This window comes from Oryx dammah, unplaced genomic scaffold, assembly GCF_014754425.2.
Source record: "Oryx dammah isolate SB20612 unplaced genomic scaffold, SCBI_Odam_1.1 HiC_scaffold_28, whole genome shotgun sequence".
Lineage (NCBI taxonomy): Eukaryota > Metazoa > Chordata > Mammalia > Artiodactyla > Bovidae > Oryx > Oryx dammah.
Window position 1 is genome coordinate 97,819,157 of NW_024070212.1, and position 19,051 is coordinate 97,838,207.

At 41.5% G+C, this 19,051-nt stretch overlaps 1 protein-coding gene across 1 annotated transcript in view; it reads left to right on the forward strand.

Annotated features, from left to right (window-relative positions):
- Window positions 1-10,868: 10,868 nt before the first annotated feature.
- LOC120856226 (phosphatidylinositol 3-kinase regulatory subunit gamma) overlaps window positions 10,869-19,051 on the forward strand; it is a 103,276-nt gene continuing 95,093 nt past the window's right edge. The window contains exon 1 of the mRNA XM_040231321.1: window positions 10,869-11,670. Coding sequence (XP_040087255.1) covers window positions 11,565-11,670 — 106 coding nt within the window. The 5' untranslated portion in view covers window positions 10,869-11,564. The remainder of the gene's footprint in view (window positions 11,671-19,051) is intronic.

The following is a 19,051-nucleotide window of genomic DNA, read 5'->3' on the forward strand; positions in this document are numbered from 1 at the left end:
AACTGAAATAAAAGACTCCATAGACCCTAAGGTATTAATATAAAACACTGAGATTCTGAGACTAACCAAAAACAGATTGAGGCCTTAAGTGATGGGGGAAATGGTTTAGATCTTCAAAATCATGGATATAATCTCCTTTAACAACTTTTCTAATGCTTATTGCTGTATTTCTTCTCATTTGTATCTTTTTTGTGCACTCATCCTCCAGTGTTTTACATCTAAGACGGCTAAAAGGATGATGCTAACCAGAGTGACATTGACTTGAAATTCTCCCAGTATAGAAGGGACAGTCAGCAAGGTGCTTTACTCCTTCCCTAGGCAGGCCTATGCCTCATCTCAGCTGGAAGTAACTAATGATTGATCATTGCCCCTTACCCTCTTTTAAGCATAAAAGGATAAACACCTGAAGGGGGCAATGATATCAACAGAATAAAGGGGCAAAGTAGGTGATTAAATAGTAAATCTCCCCAGGGGATTGTAAATAGAGAAAATATGGGAGACCCCCTATAAGTTAACAATTACTCAAGAAAGCAGGTTTGCTTAACCACAAAACCAAGTAGGCTTACTTAGCAACCAACCAACAGAAGCACCAACCATCCAACAGAAGCACAAGAATGTTCCCAAACAATAAAACAATGGTGGCATGAGTCTTACATCCTGCCCAATGAGCTCAGTAAGTTAATGATCCCTAGGACATGCTCTCTGCACACATAAAAAACAATAATTTGTGGACCTAGCTTGACCACGTAGGGACAAAAAAACTCCCCTGCCCAACAATGAGGAGAAGCTGATGATGAAAGCATGATGTCTACTAAAGAAGGACAAAGAAGTTCTCTTTCTCCCCACTTTTCCTTTGATTAGAAAACTATAGCCCAAGCAAATGAAGCAACTGACAAACAACTAATCTCAAAAATATACAAGCAACTCCTGCAGCTCAATTCCAGAAAAATAAATGACCCAATCAAAAAATGGGCCAAAGAACTAAACAGACATTTCTCCAAAGAAGACATACAGATGGCTAACAAACACATGAAAAGATGCTCAACATCACTCATTATCAGATAAATGCAAATCAAAACCACAATGAGGTACCATTTCATGCCAGTCAGAATGGCTGTGATCCAAAAGTCTACAAGCAATAAATGCTGGAGAGGGTGTGGAGAAAAGGGAACCGTCTTACACTGTTGGTGGGAATGCAAACTAGTACAGCCACTATGGAGAACAGTGTGGAGATTCCTTAAAAAACTGGAAATAGAACTGCCTTATGACCCAGAAATCCCACTGCTGGGCATACACACAGAGGAAACCAGAATTGAAAGAGACACGTGTACCCCAATGTTCATCGCAGCACTGTTTATAATAGCCAGGACATGGAAGCAACCTAGATGTCCATCAGCAGATGAATGGATAAGAAAGCTGTGGTACATATACACAACGGAGTATTACTCAGCCATTAAAAAGAATACATTTGAATCAGTTCTAATGAGGTGGATGAAACTGGAGCCTATTATACAGAATGAAGTAAGCCAGAAAGAAAAACACCAATACAGTATTCTAACGCATATATATGGAATTTAGAAAGATGGTAATGATAACCTTGTATGTGAGACAGTAAAAGAGACACAGATGTATAGAACAGTCTTTTGGACTCTGTGGGAGAGGGAGAGGGTGGGATGATTTGGGAGAATGGCATTGAAACATGTATAATATCATATAAGAAATGAATTGCCAGTCCAGGTTTGATGCAGGATACAGGATGCTTGGGGCTGGTGCACTGGGATGACCCAGAGAGATGGTATGGGGAGGGAGGTGGGAGGGGGGTTCAGGATGGGGAACATGTGTACACCCATGGCGGATTTATATTGATGTATGGCAAAACCAATACAATATTGTAAAGTGATTAGCCTCCAATTAAAATAAATAAATTTAAATTAAAAAAAACTATAGCCCAGTAAGTTTTGGGGGCATGGCACCCCATTGCCTGCCTGCTTATAAGCCTCACAAGCATCCTGTCCTAATAAATCACTTCTTATCTGTCACTTTGCTTCTCTCTGACTTCTTTTCTCCACTGAACAATAAAGGACTATAGTACTGGAGCTCTTCACAGCCTCTAAAACAACATCCAAATGGTTTCATGATTATATTTTCTTTTTTTTTCTTGCTCACTATATGAAAATATATTGCTTTTGAACTCCCAGTTCCTTATACTGGGAATATCTAAGGTGCTTTTACTTCTGTTCCCAGGAACTTAGGTGCCTTTACTTCCTAGGTGGTCCTAGTGGTAAAGAATTCATCTGCCAGTGCAACAGTTGTAACAGATAGGGGTTCAATCCCTGAGTTGGGAAAATCCCTGGAGGAGGGCATAGCAACCACTCCAGTATTCTTGCCTGAAGAATCCCATGAACAGAGAAGCCTGGTAGGCCCCAGTCCATAGGGTTGCAAAGAGTCAGAACATGACTGAAGTGACTTAGCCCACACACTTAGCTCTAAAATCTTAATGACCTGGATAACCATGATGGTGTAGTCACTAACCTAGAGCCAGACATCCTGGAGTGTGATGTCAGGTGGGCCTCAGGAAGCATTACTATTAACAAAGCTAGTGGAAGCAATGGAACTTCATTCAGCTGAGCTATTTCAAATCTTGTGTGCTGCACTCAATATGCAAGCAAATTTGGAAAACTAAGCAGTGGCCACAGGACTGGAAAAGGTCAGTGTTCATTCCAATCCCAAAGAAGGACAATGCTAAAGAATGTTCAAACTACCACACAATTGCAATCAGTTCACATGCTAGCAAGTTCACATGATCTAAATTCTTCAAGCTAGACTTCAACCATATGTGAACTGAGAACTTCCAGATGTACAAACTGGATTTAGAAAAGGCAGAGGAACCAGAGATCAAATTGCCAACATCCATTAGATTACAGAATAAGCAAGAAAATTCCAGAAAAACATCTACTTCTGCTTCATTGACTACACTTAAGCCTTTGACTGTGTGGATCACAATAAACTGGAACATTCTTAAGGAGATGGGAATACCAGACCACCTTACCTGTCTCCTATGAAACCTGTATGCAGGTCAGGAGGCAACAGTTAGAACTGGACATGGAACAACAGACTGATTCAAAACTGGGTAAGAGTACCTCAAGGCTGTATATTGTAACCCAGCTTATTTAACTTATATGTCTACTACATCATGTGAAATGCTGGGCCGGATGAATCACAAGTTGGAATCAGGATTGCAGGGAGAAATATCAGTAACCTCAGATACACAGATGACACCACCCTTATGGTAGAAAGCAAAGAGGAATTAAAGAGCCTCTTTTTTTTTTTTTTTTTTTAAGAGCCTCTGATGAAGGTGAAAGAGGAGAGTGAAAAAGCTGGCTTAAAACTCAATATTCAGAAAAATCAGATAATGGCATCCAGTCCCATCACTTCATGGCAAATAGATGGGGAAACAAAGAATCAGTGACAGACCTTTTTTCCCTGGACTCCAAAATCACTGCAGATGGTGACTGCAGCCATGAAATTAAAACATGTTTGCTCCTTGGAAGAAAAGCTATGACAAAACTAAACAGTATATTGAAAAGCAGAGACATCACTTTGGAAACAAAAGTCCCTCTAGTCAAAGCTATGGTTTTTCCAGTAGTCATGTAGGGATGTGAGAGTTGGACCATAAAGAAGGCTGAGGGCTAAAGGAAAGAATTGATGCTTTTGAAGTGTGGTGCTGGAGAAGACCCTTGAGAGTCCCTTGGACAGCAAGGAGATCCGACCAGTCGATCTTAAAGGAGATCAGTCCTAAATATTCATTGGAAGGACTGATGCTGAAGCTGAAGCTGCAATATTTTGGCCACTTGATGCAAAGAACTGACTTATTGGAAAAGACCCTGATTCTAGGAAAGATTGAAGGCAGGAGGAGAAGGGGATGACAGAGGATGAGATGGTTGGATGGCATCACCAACTCAATGGACATGAGTTCAAGCAAACCTGGGCAGATGGTGAAGGACAGGAAAGCCTGCCATGCTGCAATTCATGGGGTCACAAAGAGTTGCACACAACTTAGTGACTGAACAAAACTGCATAAATTAGAATTTCACACATTGGTATTGAGAGAGGGAGAAACAGGATCCTGGAAGTCTGGGGAATAATAGTGATTTGTGTAGACTGATTCCTCTGCAAGAAGCATAAGATGAGCAGAATACAAGGTAGTTTCTACCCTCGAATTAAAAGAAAGTCATTATGAGTATACCATTTTTCAATCAAATTCTTAGATCTGAACACACACATGACTAGGCCTTTTACATTCCATGCTGGTATTCTTATTACTCAAATGGTGATCTTTAAGCTCTAGAGGTTGCAGCATTTTCCCAGGTTTCCCAAGATGCCCATGCAGAAGTGTTTGTCTGTATGTATGTGTTAGTTACTCAGTCATGTCCAACTCTTTGCGACCTCTGTCCATGGGATTCTCCAGGCAAGAATACTGGAGTGGTTTGCCATTTCCTTCTCCAGGGTATCATCCCAACCCAGGGATCGAACCCAGGTCTCCCGCATTGTGGGAAGATTCTTAACCATCTGAGCCACCAGGGAAGCCCTAGAGGTGTCTGGGGAGGCTGCAAAAAGACTTTTTCTTTGAATATATATATTTTATAAAATATTTCTAAAGGCTGTTTGTGACTTTATTGTTCATAGAGGTGAGGTGATTCATAGAATCAATGAAAAATGGTATTAGTTTTTTGTTTTTTTTTTTTTAAAAACCAAAATTGTCCAATATGGGAACTGGACTGATTTTGCCCTCTAACAATGAAATATCTGACAGTTTTTAGATTGAGACCCTAGAATTACAGGGAGATTATTGCACATTCCAGAAAGTAGACATGAACTACAAATTGTTTCAAACTATTGAAATAATGACCACAGAAAGTGAGCATACTTTAAAGCCCTATATGGTGTTACATTTCAGAAATGAGCTGGACTGGAAAATGAAACCAGCTTCTCTTCTTGCTGCTGAGTTTTTCTGAATTTCCTACAAGCTGCTTGGAATTTTGCAAACAATTCACAGCTGATAAAATAAAAGGGCAGTGGAACTGAGTGTCTCCAGTGAAGACCCTAGAGGCACCCAGCAGGGCGTCACCGTCTGCCCCTTGCACTTCTGTAACCAAGAACTGTACAATTAAAATTTTTCTTTTTGTCCTTTTAAATAAATGAGAGTCAATTGAGGAACTACAGAAAAGATTATCAGGCTAACTTGAACTTAGACTGCCCTAGAACCTTCTTGGAGGGTTTTGTTTCTTCCTGTGATTTTCCTTTATTCACTCAAGAGCATTCACTGGTTGCCCACTGTGCACCAGGCCTGATGCAGGGCACTGATGGTTTGAGGACATGCTCTCCACTCCTGAGGAACTCCAAGAGCCAGGGGGAGAGTTAGACTTGGAAACAGGCACTTTGAATGTGGTCTGCTAAGGGCTGCACAGAGGCCAATGCAGGGGACTGAGTGAGATCAATCTTCAAGATCAGATAGATGCACAGAAGTGGGAGTTTGCCACTTTGAAGTGGAGGGTGTTGTAAGGAGGAGAAATTTCCTACTGTTCTGAGAACTGCAGTATTTCAATATAGCTAGTTCTTAGGAGGGACGGGAAGAAATAAATGTGTGAGAAGACTGGAGAGGTAGGCAAGGGTTAGACCACCAAAGCCTTGAATGCCAGGCTAAGAGACTGAAACCTTATCCTGAGGGCACTGGGCAGTTTCTGCAAGGGAGTGACATGTCCAGATTTTTTATTTAGAGCCATCAATCTAACTTTGTAGAATACGAATCAGAAGAAGCAAGGCAGGGAGATTATGAGGGCTATTGCAGTCCGGTTAAAAATAATGAGACCGATGATCTGATCTTTGGGTCAGTTTTCAGTGAAACTTTTTCAGGTTTTGAGCTAATCAAATGGATCTGACAAACTGAGAAGTAAAGAGACCATGTAAGTTTGCTGCTGCTGCTGCTACTAAGTCGCTTCAGTTGTGTCCGACTCTGTGCGACCCCACAGACGGCAGCCCACCAGGCTCCCCCATCCCTGGGATTCTCCAGGCAAGAACACTGGAGTGGGTTGCCATTTCCTTCTCCACCATGTAAGTTTAGGGCAGGCTAAATATCACCTCCTCTAGGAAGCCTTTACTCAGCTGCATGTGGGCAGAGATCATCATTGTTTGGGGGGCTCATAGAGTCCTTTGTCAGTTCCTCTGTTATAGCGTAATTCTATAATTACAGTATATAATTGGACTCCTGCTCTGAGGAATCTGGAGGAATCAATGTTAGGCACTTTGTCTTATTCATTTTTTTATCCCTAGTGTTTAGAAGCATCAGTAAATATTTGTTAAGTGAATGAAGGGGAGAAAGAAGCTGTGTGATGTGGTTGGAAAGGCATTGAGCTAGTTGTCGGTCCTGGGGCTCTAATCCTGGGTCTGCTACTAAGTGGCTGTGTGACTTTGAACCAGTCTCCTTACTGCTCTGGGTCTCAATTTCCTCATCTGTAAAATGAGAATGAGGCTTCCCTAGTAGCATAGACGGTAAAGAATCCGCCTGCCATAGGGGAGACCCAGGTTCGATCCCTTGGTCGGGAAAATCCCCTGGAGAAGAGAATGGCAACCCACTCCAATATTCCTGCCTAGAGAATCCCCATGGACAGAGGAGCCTGGCGGGCTACAGTCCATGGGGTCGCAAAGAGTTGGACACGACTGAGTGACTAACACAGACACAGATACACACACACACAATGAAAATAAAAATACAGCCCTTCTCAGGGTTATGAAGATTCAACAAGATAACAGAGCTCACCAGCTGCCTGCCCTGTTTGTGCCCTGCCCTCATGAAACAGCCTGGACTATTGTTCCTGTCATTTGGATCTCATTTGCTCTCGTTCTCCTGGTGAGAGCCGAACTGAAAGCTGTTGCCTTGATGGAGGGGAAGTTTGCAGCAGCAGCATAACACATTATCCAGGTGGACATTGTGTTGCTAGCAGGGTAGACACCAAAAAGAGGGGAGCATGTTAGGCTAGAGAGAGACCTGCTGTTTTTGGTGATCCCCAAAGCTGAAAAAGAACCCAAAGTGGGAGATCTATATCCTGTGTTGAGTCTGAAGAAGCCCTAAAACAGAGCCCTATAAACTCAGGAATTGAGCAGCATCTGGAGAAATGCCACTTCTATGAAAATCACTCATTCATCTCATGTCATAATTTCTCACTGCCTTGGGTTGATAGGATTTACCCTTTCCCCAAGTTTCAAGACAGATGTAGAGGAGAGATAAAAAAAATTACAAATGCCAAATAAAAGGAGTATCATTCTGAAAAAAAAAAAAAAAAAAGACAAGATGTTAGGCACTGTCATCTCAAGAGATTATGATCAATCCCTAGTGAAGATGTCCTTCTAGAATATCCACTAGCACTGCTTTTTTTTTTTTTTACATTTTAAAGGCAAACTTTTCCACAAAAACTTGATATATCGCTAACTTACAAGTCATGCAGTTGGGGAGGTCCTGAAATCTGCAACTGATAATTTGTAGTTTTCTTGGAATTCCATTTATTGAGTTTATTTAGCTGCATGGACTTGGCCTTATCAGAAGACATGTGGTCAAGGGAAAATAATAAGAAAGGAAGAAAAAGAGGGGAATTGAGTCCAGTGATCCTTCCCCAAAGGCTAAAGCCAGTTTTGTGTTAAAGCCAGTGACCTTAAAAAAATAATAAAAGTATGTTTCCATTTTGCAAGACTTAAAAAAAAATATTGTGTGCTCAGATGGCACCTTTAATCACGAAGAACTTTTGGCTGAGTTCCAGGCTGATTCTGCTGGCACAGAGAACTCTGAGATCATAGCCTATATTCAGTGCATAGAAGATATATTTCATCCATCTCTGAAATACAGAGGGGAAACGGAGTATATTAGAACTGTTTCACAGCAAGATCAGACCAGGGTGAAACGTGAAGGACACCTGGTCCATTTGGAATCACAGAAAGGTACTATTAATTCTAAATACTTAAGTGGCTTTTTTTTTTTTTCCATTTTCAGAGTGTTTCACAATAAAGTAAGTAGCTTGCATGAATCTGAAGGTAATCTCCAAGGCAGAGTTTGTGATTTACCTAACACTACTTTAAATTTAAAAGAGAAAGGAGGGTGGCAAATGGGAAAAAAACAGTTCTCAAAGTAGCCGGTGATGACCCAGGAGTTTGAGCTCTTAGAGCTGAATTTAATCCACACCCAGGCCAAATATAATTCTCCAGGGTGGAAGTGGTCCAGGGCACCAGAGCTAACATTTGCCAAAAAGCCTGAGGCAGTTTGGTGACAAGTAGTCAGAACCTCACTTCTATTTCTCAACTGAAGGAAAGTCAAGCCAGCATCATATGACAGCCACTTCCCACCATGGCAGGGCACTGGTTCAAGTCCATCTGAAAGAAGTGTGCTTCCCCTTGATTCATCCTTACCTCTTGCATCACTGTTATTCTTCAGAGGCCTCCTATTCAAAGGTTTATTTGTTGGGCAGCTGGGTCATATGATCTTAGGTGGCAAGGTTGAATCACACAGCTTTACTGTGTGTGTCAGTTTGGAGCACACATTATACACTTTCCTGCTTCTTTACTACATCTCCCAAAGCCTTAGTTGTGGGGAGGGCCTGGGTGATTGTTCTGTGTATTGAAAATTGAACCCCCACCACCAAACCATGAGAAGTGGTCCACACAAAAGCTATTATGGAAATCTCTAAGACATTATCTTTTCCACACTTCTCTCTTCACCTTCATTTTGTTTGGGAATGCACAGGGACACCCGTGGACAAAAGTAAAGCAACTTGCCCTGACTGATTGCTCTGCTTTTTGAGTTATCAAATGTGAGCACTACTGGCTCCCAGATAGCAAATAGTAAAGAGTCTGTTGGGAAGCCAGCCACAAATTGGGAGTTGATCTTCCAGCATCTTCTATCTGATGAATGGTCCAGACATTCAAATTAATGTGCCCTGTCCCAGGTAGATTTGCCTTCTGAATCGCATTTGAATTTCAGAAATGTAAGAGAGTAAATCTATTAAGAATCCTGATATGTATTTTCAGCACAGTCCGGTCCATTCATTCTTCCTGGCTCTTTTCAACCCATGACTTTATACGCAGTCCATACACATTTTGACTGTCTGCTCCCAGGACCTGTCTCAACTCACAGTCAGAACACTTTTAAGGAAGGCAGAACCACTTGAGGAGGTTGAGGGTGAAACGTGGCAACTTTCCCACAGGCATGTCAATATAGCAGAGCCACTCACGGTAGTTTTTGCTAGGGCTTAAATCAGGTTGTCAACCCAAACACAATGGGCTTTGTTATTCCTGTGTAAAGAGGAAATGGAGCAGTTTTTGGCCTCTTGACTGTACTGCAGAGTATGAAGAGCGGCAATTCCAGGCACAACCTTCAAGAGATGCTACTGTACTCCCGACCCCCAGCAAGTTAATTAGCAGTTTCTGAAATGCGTCAAAGTATTCAGCATTTCATACTTTAAGAATGAGAGGAGGGACTGGGTATACGTGGAAGAGGGTCTGTCGAGGGGACCAGAATAGAGCTCTTTTGGGGAGAGATTCCACCTGTGATTTATTTCGAAACTCACACACGGCTGTAATTGCAAGGCTTTTCTGTTTTTTTTTTTTTTTTTCCTGGCTAGAGCACTCGAGTTGAGGGGCCTGCTGTGGTGCTCCACTATTTATTTCAGGTGTGGCGAGCTCCCCCTGGGTTCAAAAGTCCTGATGTGGAAAGCGCAGAGGAACTGCGAAATGCCTCCTTAAGAAGTGCCTCACTGCTCACGGGAAGAAATCGAGGCCGGGCTCACGTTAGCGGCCGGGACTGCTGCACGGGGCCCACGGGCATGTCCTCTCACTGAGCAATAACGGTCCAGCAGTTGGCTTTAGGGATCTTTGCTTCATCTGACAACTTATCGTGGGGGGTGGGTGAGGTGGAGCGGGCTGTCCCAGCAAGGGAAAGAGGTCCGTGGCGGAAGAACTCTGCCCGAGGACATCCTAAGGGCCAGAAGACCGCGCGTCCCGCCAAGTGACAGCACGCTCCCCTCTCGGTCCGCTCCCCTCCCCCGCGGCCAGTCTCCGGGCAGAGGTGTCTTGCGCCAGCCCGTCCTCCCCCTCTTCTACTCGTCCGAGCGGACCGAGCCTCGGCGGGAGCCCCGCCTGTCTCCGGGCAGCTTGAGCCCCCGAGCGCTCGCCCAGCCTGTCAGTAACCGCCGTTTGCGCTTTCTTTCTTTCTTTTTTTTTTTTTTTTCCTCCTCTTTTCTTTCCCCCTTCTGCCTTTGTCCCGCTTAGTAACTAGGCTCGGACCAATCGCCGCCACACCGGCCGGCGCCGGGTGGCTCCTGATTGGTCCGCTTGGGGCGCGCAGTCGTCTCCCGCTCCTTCGCTGGAGCAAGGCAGACAAAAGACGCAGGCTCCGGGCTCCGGCAACCCGGCTAAGCCAATCACCAGCCACTTCACTCTCTCTTTCCCCCCTCCTCTCCTCCCTGCTCGCCTCTCCCTCCCGGCCCGGCTCGCGTGCTCCAGGCACTGACTCCTGGCGAGCAGCCAGCGCCCGGGCCCTACCATTCTGATTGAGGCTTGGGGGGAAGAGGTTGGTGGGTTAAGGAGCCGAGGCCTAGGGAGCGATGGGGAGAATTGATAGCTGAGGCAGAGGACAGTTTTACTCACACTGTCTCAGGCACCTGACAGAAACCCCAACACTTCGAGGCGGGACAGAGTGGGAGGAGCACTAGCGATGCTGGCCGTCTCCCCTGCTCGGCCTGGTTGGGTGGCGCCTCAGCGGGGGAGCTTGGGGGCGGGGGAGGGTGTCCCCCTCCGCGCCGTTAAAATGAAACTCTAGTGGCTGGAGTCAGGGCAGAGCGTGAGGGGATCAGGCGCTGGCGGGCTCGCTTACAGCCCGGCGGGAGCGTCCGGCCAAGCAGAGATAACTGGACTCTGGAACAGGACCCCATCCCAAGGCTGCGGCAGCTTCGGTTCCGAGTCCGAACGGAACGAAGCTCGGGTCCCGGCCTCTGAGGGGATCTCTCCTCGCAGACCAGTGGGACCCCGAAACTTGAACGCAATACCCAACCCCCTTTTTATTCTTTCCTTTGTCACTTCCCCACCTTTCTTGCAACGCGTTCTTTTTCCCCCTCTCCATTCTCCCTCTCGAAGGACACGAAAGTGGCTTCCGCGGAAAGATTTGAAGGCTATAGGAGCTTTTCTCTTTGCAGAACGACTGTGTAGAAGGGATTTTTGGAAAACCGCTTTTTAACACCTCTGCCCTCGCCCCCTGTCCACCCCCAAGCCTCTCTGCATCCCTTCGAGGAGAAAAGCCCATAGATTGAACATTCCGGAGGCATTTTGTTTGATGCCGGAGGAGAGGGGAGAAGGACCCCGTCCTCATCCTGTTAGTTGGCTGGACTTGTACCGGCCGTTGGGAACCCCGAAGTACATTTTCCAGTGGGACTTTTACAGATATATATTTTTAGATTTTTAAAATAGCAGATAAAGAATATATATGCTTTCTATATATTTTCTGACGACCTGCCCCTGACAGCGCGATGTACAATACGGTGTGGAGTATGGACCGCGATGACGCAGACTGGAGGGAGGTGATGATGCCCTATTCGACAGAACTGATATTTTATATTGAAATGGATCCTCCAGGTACTTGGGAGAAAAAAAGAATCTTGTGATGGGTCTGATTTGTGTTTAACAAGACCTTGGTGATGTTTTCCGGGCAGAAGTATTCTTGGGTGCTCTAGGTTCGGGATGAGGGGCAGATTTGCAGTTAGAGCTGCAGTAAAAACTGCTTCTGGTTTACCCGTTTAAAGTTTGCAGTTAGGACCCCGATCCTATTGTCCTGTGAGGGTGGGGGCGGGGGTGGTGGGGGTGGGAGGAAGGACCCGTTTCTTTTACTTTGCCTTTGCTTCTCGTTCAGGTTTTCGTCGTACCCTCCACCCCCCTTCCCCCCTCCCCGTTTCAGTTAAAGATTCTACCTGCAAAGGATGCTTTATATCCCAGTCTTAAAGTCAGTCTTTCCCTTTAGGGGAATTCTTTAAAGCTTGCCATTTCGTACGTTTGGCTCGCTGTGTTTTACCTTCGTTAACTTCTGAAACTGGGCTTGCCTATGTGATTATTCGTTTTAAAGACCCCCTTTTCTCTCGTGGAAACCGAATGCCGGTTAGTGATTTTCAGGGGCTGGGCTTTTTTATTCAGTCATGGCCTTAGTCTGAGGTTTTTCTTTTCAGAATATAGTCACTCAGAGAGATCTGCGTGCACTGTTTTATTACTCTTTAATTTATGGTGATTTAACTTAATTTATGGGATAGTATTTAATGTAACTTCGATTCTTAGCGTAAAAAGAGGAAGAACCTTTTTTGTGTGAATATATGTGATGTGTACATATATGTGATAGGTTTGAGTCCCTATAATGTAAAGTATATAGACTCTATTTTTACTTTAGAGCTTTGTCTGAGATCCTTACAGACATTTTGTGTATATGGTAGGAAAAGAAAAGGAAGGAAAATGGAAAAGTTGGGTAATTTTTTTTCTTTTAAGTCTATGTCTTGATCATCAGCTGTCAGATTTTCAAATCCTGTTTGCAATTATAGACAGTGCTTTATGTAATGATTTTGAATAAGTAGAGGGCTTTTGTGACTATTTTTGTTGAGGATGAATTCGTTATGTCTTTTAAAAGCCAAGCCTACAGAATAAATTGTGTCATTGGGGAATCTCAGTTATCATGACTGTATGTTTTTGGAAACCTTTGAAAAGATCTGAGCCCATGAAAGTGTAATGAAGTATAACTGTCTTACAGGATGTATGTAGAAATTATTTCCTGTGTCCTTGTGAACAGTGAATTCTCCTCTTTGTGTTTTTTTTTCAATTAGTCATCGAGTGATAGAGTGTTAAATGATGTTATATTAAGAGCCAGTACTAATATTGAATCAACCTTTTTCACTCTCAGTGATCACTTAGAATTTTTTTTCTTTCCCTTCATTTTGGAGCCTTCTTTATTTGCTTTTATAATTGTGACTGCAATCCAGATACAGCTTTTTTTTTGTATTTTGCAAAGTTTGTAAGATTTGCCACCCATCTATTGTGTGTATTTCCCTCTTTGTTTCCCCTTAATGGTAAAGCATCATTTCTACTAGATGCATTTGTCATTCACATAAATGGAAATTTAGTACATCATTGGTTCCTCTCCTCTAAAAAGTAAGGTTAATAATTCTAGATATCTGTTACTGTGAGAATCATATATTCAGACTGCCTGAGAATGATACTATGTTCATTTAATATCTGGCCTTGCAGACGTACAAAGGGAATTTGTTGGGCGGAGAGGTGAGTGGGGAGGAGGGGAGAAAATGAAGAAGGCACTAATATTTGAAAAACATGGGCCTAGTAGAAATATAGACTGAGTTGAGTTGACTTGTCCAAAAATGATTTTAAGAAAAGTCAGCTGTTTTCATTATACAGTGCTGCGGGTCTTAAAAGGTTGTTTAGAAAATTCTGATCCAAACTTTGTGTATTCCATGGAAATAAACTTTTGAGTTTAGAATGTTTATTCTTAAATGAAATTTTGCATACTGAGATTCTAGTCAGAATATTAGAAGTATGTGTATACTGTTCATTACCTATTTGTAGGCTTAATATATTAATAGAATACAATTAGTTATTTCTAACAGCTTTTTGAAAAGGAAACATACTTGAGTATGCTAAAATATTGCCTATGAAATGAATGGTTTTTAATGTAAATAATGTGAACAGCCTTGTTTTGTGTGATAAATTAAGTTTTGAGATGTTTAAAACTAAGCACATTTTTAGTGAAGAGGTTGCAGCATGTCTTGTATCCATCCTTTTCCTGGTTCCTATCATAGGATCCTAGGTCAAGCTCCTGCACTGGTGTGTGAGTGCACTAACTGTTTTCTCCCTGTTTCTACTCTGTCCAATCCACAGTGTTCTTAAAGTATCATGTAGTGATTTATCTTCCAATGGTAAACCTTCCAATGATTTAAAAACCTTCCAGCGCTTTTCCTTTCCCTACTGAAAAAAGCCACATCTTGCTTATCCTGTAATATAAGTCCCTTTATTTTTGCTTCCAATCTAATTTTCCAGTCTTTTCTCCTCCTGGAGTCCATCACAAGTTCTGTGGAAGCTGTTTTATACTTGCTGTTCCTTGACTGTGTGCTTTTCCTTCTCCCTGGGTGCCTTTCACTTTGGGTTGAAATCTCATACATGTTAAGGGTCCTGGTTAGATGACTTTTTTGCCAGAATGTGTGTTCCCTGATCCCTACTGTTTGGAGACATCCTTCCTTTCTTTCCCTCCCTCTTCTAGCACTTCTCAGATAGAAGTGTTTCCATTCTGCCTAGAGTAGCTTCTGCATTTATTTATGTATACTTCTCCCTTTGGATTATGTTCCCACCAGTTTATGAGCTTCTTAGCTTGTCAAGGTCTTGCAAGTAGTAGACAATTTAATAAATATGTGTTGAATTAACGAATGCCTAAGGAGTGTTGTTTCTTTCTAGCCTTTACCTGCTTTTTTACTTAATGTCTTCAGTCACTTCATTTCTTGGCTATTGCAGTAGCCTCTGTTTAAGTAACTTTCAAATTACACAGTTATTGACTTAGGGTCCTTAACTGTAATATTAATATTACAGTTTTTAAAATGTGACTTTCATTTTAATTTTAGTCTGAAGTGTAAATGTGAAATTTTTGTCTATTATTGCTGTCAGCAGCCTCAAAAACTAGTTTTCGAAGGTCTTTCTTTCCAGCCTGTAACATTTTCAAAAACTACCATTACCATGTATCCTGAAGATTCTAATAACTGGCTGGATTGCTACATCTATTATAATTTACTGACAATGTAAGGGTTGGATCCAAATGAAACTTCGATGTCTTAATCTTTATATGTTTCCCAGAAATACTGGGAAATACCAAACTGTTTAGATGGAGTATAAAACGTTTTAATTTCAGAAATGTTAAGATTATGGTACAGAGAATTGCTTATAAGCATCTTGGTTAGTCCTCTTGTGATTTGGAAATCAGGATTATTCCGTAACAGAACAGTTGGTGTCCTTTCCAAGAGCCCTGTTTTCTGTTTTTTTAGATTTATTTATTTATTTTTTGGCTGTGATGGGTCTTCGTTGCTGTGTGCAGGCTTTCCCTAGTTGCGGCAAGTGGAGGCTACTCTTTGTTGTGGTGCTCTGGCTTCTCGTTGCAGTGGCTTTTCTTGTTGCTCTTCTAGGCGTGTGGGGCTTCAGTAGTTTTAATATCACGGCACTTGGGGGCTTGGGCTTAGTTGCTTAGCAGCATGTGGGATCCTCCCGGACCAGGAATTGAACTGGTTGACCCCTGCATTGCAAGGCATATTCTTAACCAGTGGACCACCAGGGAAGCCCCAGAGAGCCCTGTTTTTGGGATAAGAGCTATTGGAAGATTGCCAATATGCAGCTGATCATAAACTCATCCCCAAAGCTTATAGGTAGTGGTCTGTAAGAGTGCACTTCAGTTTTGACATTGTGTTTATTTTGAGAAGATGTAGTAAATCATTTCTTTTTTAGACTAACATACAGTTCTTTTTAAGATGGTAGACTTTTTTGTTCTTATTTTTTTCTTATTAAGAACAAATTTCTGAATCTGTAGGGCAGCAGCAATCTCTTCAGTGATAATTAGAAAATTTAAAAAATTTAGTTGCTTGGCAAAACATAAATATAGGAAGGTCTGGAAAAGTGATTCTCATTTTTTTAAATCTCAGTACCCCTTTTATGGGCTTCCTGGGTGACTCGGTGGTAAAGAATCCACCTGCTAATGCACGAGACCCAGGTTTGATCCCTGGGTTGGGACAATCCCCTGAAGAAGGAAATGGCAACCCACTCCAGTATTCTTGCCTGGGAAATCCCATGGACAGAGGAGCCTGGAGGGCTACAGTCCATGGGGTCTCCAAGAGTTGGACACGACTTAGTGATTAAACAACAACAACCCCTTTTATACTCTTAAAATTATTGAGGATCCCAAAGAGTTTCTGTTTAAGTGGGTTGTTTCTATTGAAATTTGCTGTATATTAGAATAAAACTGAGAAGTTAAAAAGTATTTAATTCATTTAGAAATAAAGCATTACATGTTAACATAACTTTAAAATGAGAAAATAGCTGTATTTCCCCAAAAACAAACAAAAAATGAGAAGAATGGCATCATTTTATGTTTTTGCAAATAACTTAATGTCAGGCCTTTTAATCTTTAATGTGTGGCTTAATAGAAGGCATATAAATTCCCATGTCTCCTCCTGCATTCAGTCTGTTGAGATATCACAGGTCATAGCCTCTGGAAAACTCCACTACACGGTTGTGAAAGAATGAGAGTAGAGAAGGCAAATAATGTCTTAGTAACACTCTGAAAAATAGTGTGAAAATTGGACCCTCTTGGGCCCTCTGAGAGGTCTTGGGGACCCTCAGTGGTCTCTGGATTACACTCTGAGAAATACTGGTTTAGTAGTTACTTGACTACATAGTTTGATGGCCAACCTAGTGAAGTATTTTTGGAGCCAGATGAAAGGTTGTTTCAGGAAACTTACTTTTTTGGGCATACTTGGTATTTTCATCCTGGTAAAATTCTAGATTAAGTAACATTCTGGTGGAGAACTAACATATTGGGCGTGTGATTGAAGAAAATGTCTGCTGAGAAACACACTGGAGAAATAGGTCACCTGCCACTGTGTGGTCCTTACCGTTAGCAAATTGGGCATCCTGCTTCTGTGGTTGAATTTTTCTTTATAACTCTGAACATTTGATGGATTCATCTTACATAAAATGCTTCTCCTGTATGTATCGTAAGATATTTCTTTTATGAGTTAGGTGTCACTTTTTAATGATATTGTAGTATGGAAGGAATGTTTATATAATCAAATGATGCAGAAAAAGTTGGCATGGCTTTTTTACATCTTATTGAAAAAGATTAGTCATTGCTTTCATTTTAATATATTATAGTTTATAGTATATCCAAGTATGTTTCATTAGAAGTATGGTAAGTCTTCACTTGATAATACTTTTAAGGTTTATTCTCATTGTTTTTTTCATGCTTTATATTTTTCTTAGACTGTAGAAAATATTGGACATCTTTATGGTCACCATATTTAACAAAGTATATAGAAAAATAATGACAAATATGTCTATGTGGTATAATTTTTATTGATATGAAAGGACGATGCAGCCTGAATGTAGTAGAAAGAACACAGGCTTTGGAAACAGATGGTATGGGTCCCAAACCTAGCTTTGCTTCTTACTTTGCTGTGCGCATCCACTTTTCTTCTGTAGAATTGGATTAATACATCCGTTCGCAGTTGTTCTGGAGATTAGAAGTACTATGTCAATATCTTGTACGGTGTTTGGCATATGTTGTGTGCTGCATGTATGCCTGCTCAGTTGTGTCCGACGCTTTGTGACCCCATGGACTACGGCCAGCTCGGCTCCTTTGTCCATGACTAGGCAAGAACACTGGAGTGGGTGGCCGTTTCCTCCTCCAGGGGATCTTCCTGACCCAGGGATTGGACCCACGTCTCTTGCAGCTCCTGCACTGGCAGGGAGACTCTTTACCACTGAGCCCCCTGGAAGCCCTTTGGCACATGTAATGTACTCAATTCATCGTAGCTTATATCCTGGCACATTGCTAATATTCAGTTCACTCTATCTCTTTGCATATTCTTGCAGTCAGGACCTTTTGAGATATCTTGCTGCATGCTTTTCTTCATCCTTGACATTTAAACTGGAGCCATTTTGTTTTTGGAAGAATTTCCTAGGGTCTTTTCTAGACTCTCATGAGTCTATGGAAATATCACTCAAATCATCCTTTCTTTTTAGTTTCTATTGCCTTTGTTCCCCATCACCTCACATTTGAAATGATTTGTAATAAGGTAATAGTTGCCAGCATTTGTTGATTAGTTATTGTAGACCTGGCACTATGTTAAATGCTTTCATATGTATTATTTCTTTTAGCCACACAACAACCTTACAAAATAGGCATGATTATTATCCCACTTTACAGACAGGGAAACTGAGACAAATGTGTTTACTAACTTATTCAGTTCCTCATAGTCAGCAAGTAGCAGAGCAAGTCGGTCTGCCTAACCAACGCCCAGGTTCTTAACTGGTACCTCCTAACTGGTTCTTTGTTTCTAATTTATTTTTCCCCTCCCCTATAAATTCATCCTGAATTCATCAGCCAGATTAATCCTACTGAAATGTTATTTTCATTGTTTTACAGCTCTATTTAGAAATTGTTAGCAACTCTCCATTTATTTTAAGCAGAGGCCATACTCTTAAACTTTGACATATGGAATCTTTAGTAATATGGTACCAATTTACATTTCCATCTTAATTACTAATCCTCTATTCCCATTTTTTTTCTTGCCCAATTCCTTGCTTATCACTTCACTATACCTTGCTTATTTCCATCTCCAGCCTTTTGCTTATGCTGCTTTTTATGTTAGATTATGCCTATCCTACCCCATCTTTAAATCAGGATCCTTTGTAAGTCCTTCCTCCTTTTCTTCCTCTAAAAATTCCAGCATTGAACCCCTTTAATTATCTAGGGCTGTGGTCTGTTATTTTGACACAAAATCACTTTCTGTTATGGCATTAATTATTTTGCAAATGTAATTTATTTCCCCAACAAGATAAGCTTAAACACCCAGTGTCTAAATATTTTGTTAAATCTTAGGCCTGTGGACCCAACCAGCTTTATTTTGTGACTCATTTAAAAATGTTGGTATTATTTATTATCAACATGTGATCTTTAAACTTATAAAGATAATTTATTGTAACAAAAGGAATAATGAAAAAATGCAGTACATAGTGTTACCAGCAAAATTTTATGGTTTTGCATAAAAGTCATATTTGAAACTTTGAAGTAGAAAAAATGAACAGTAAGTTTCTGAAAGTTTGGATTAAATGTAGTTGTTTAATGTGTTACTATACCAATTAAATTTAGATTGTGTAGAACTTGACTTGGGATAACAAGGTAAGGTCAGCCATAGAGCCTTATAAGATCAAT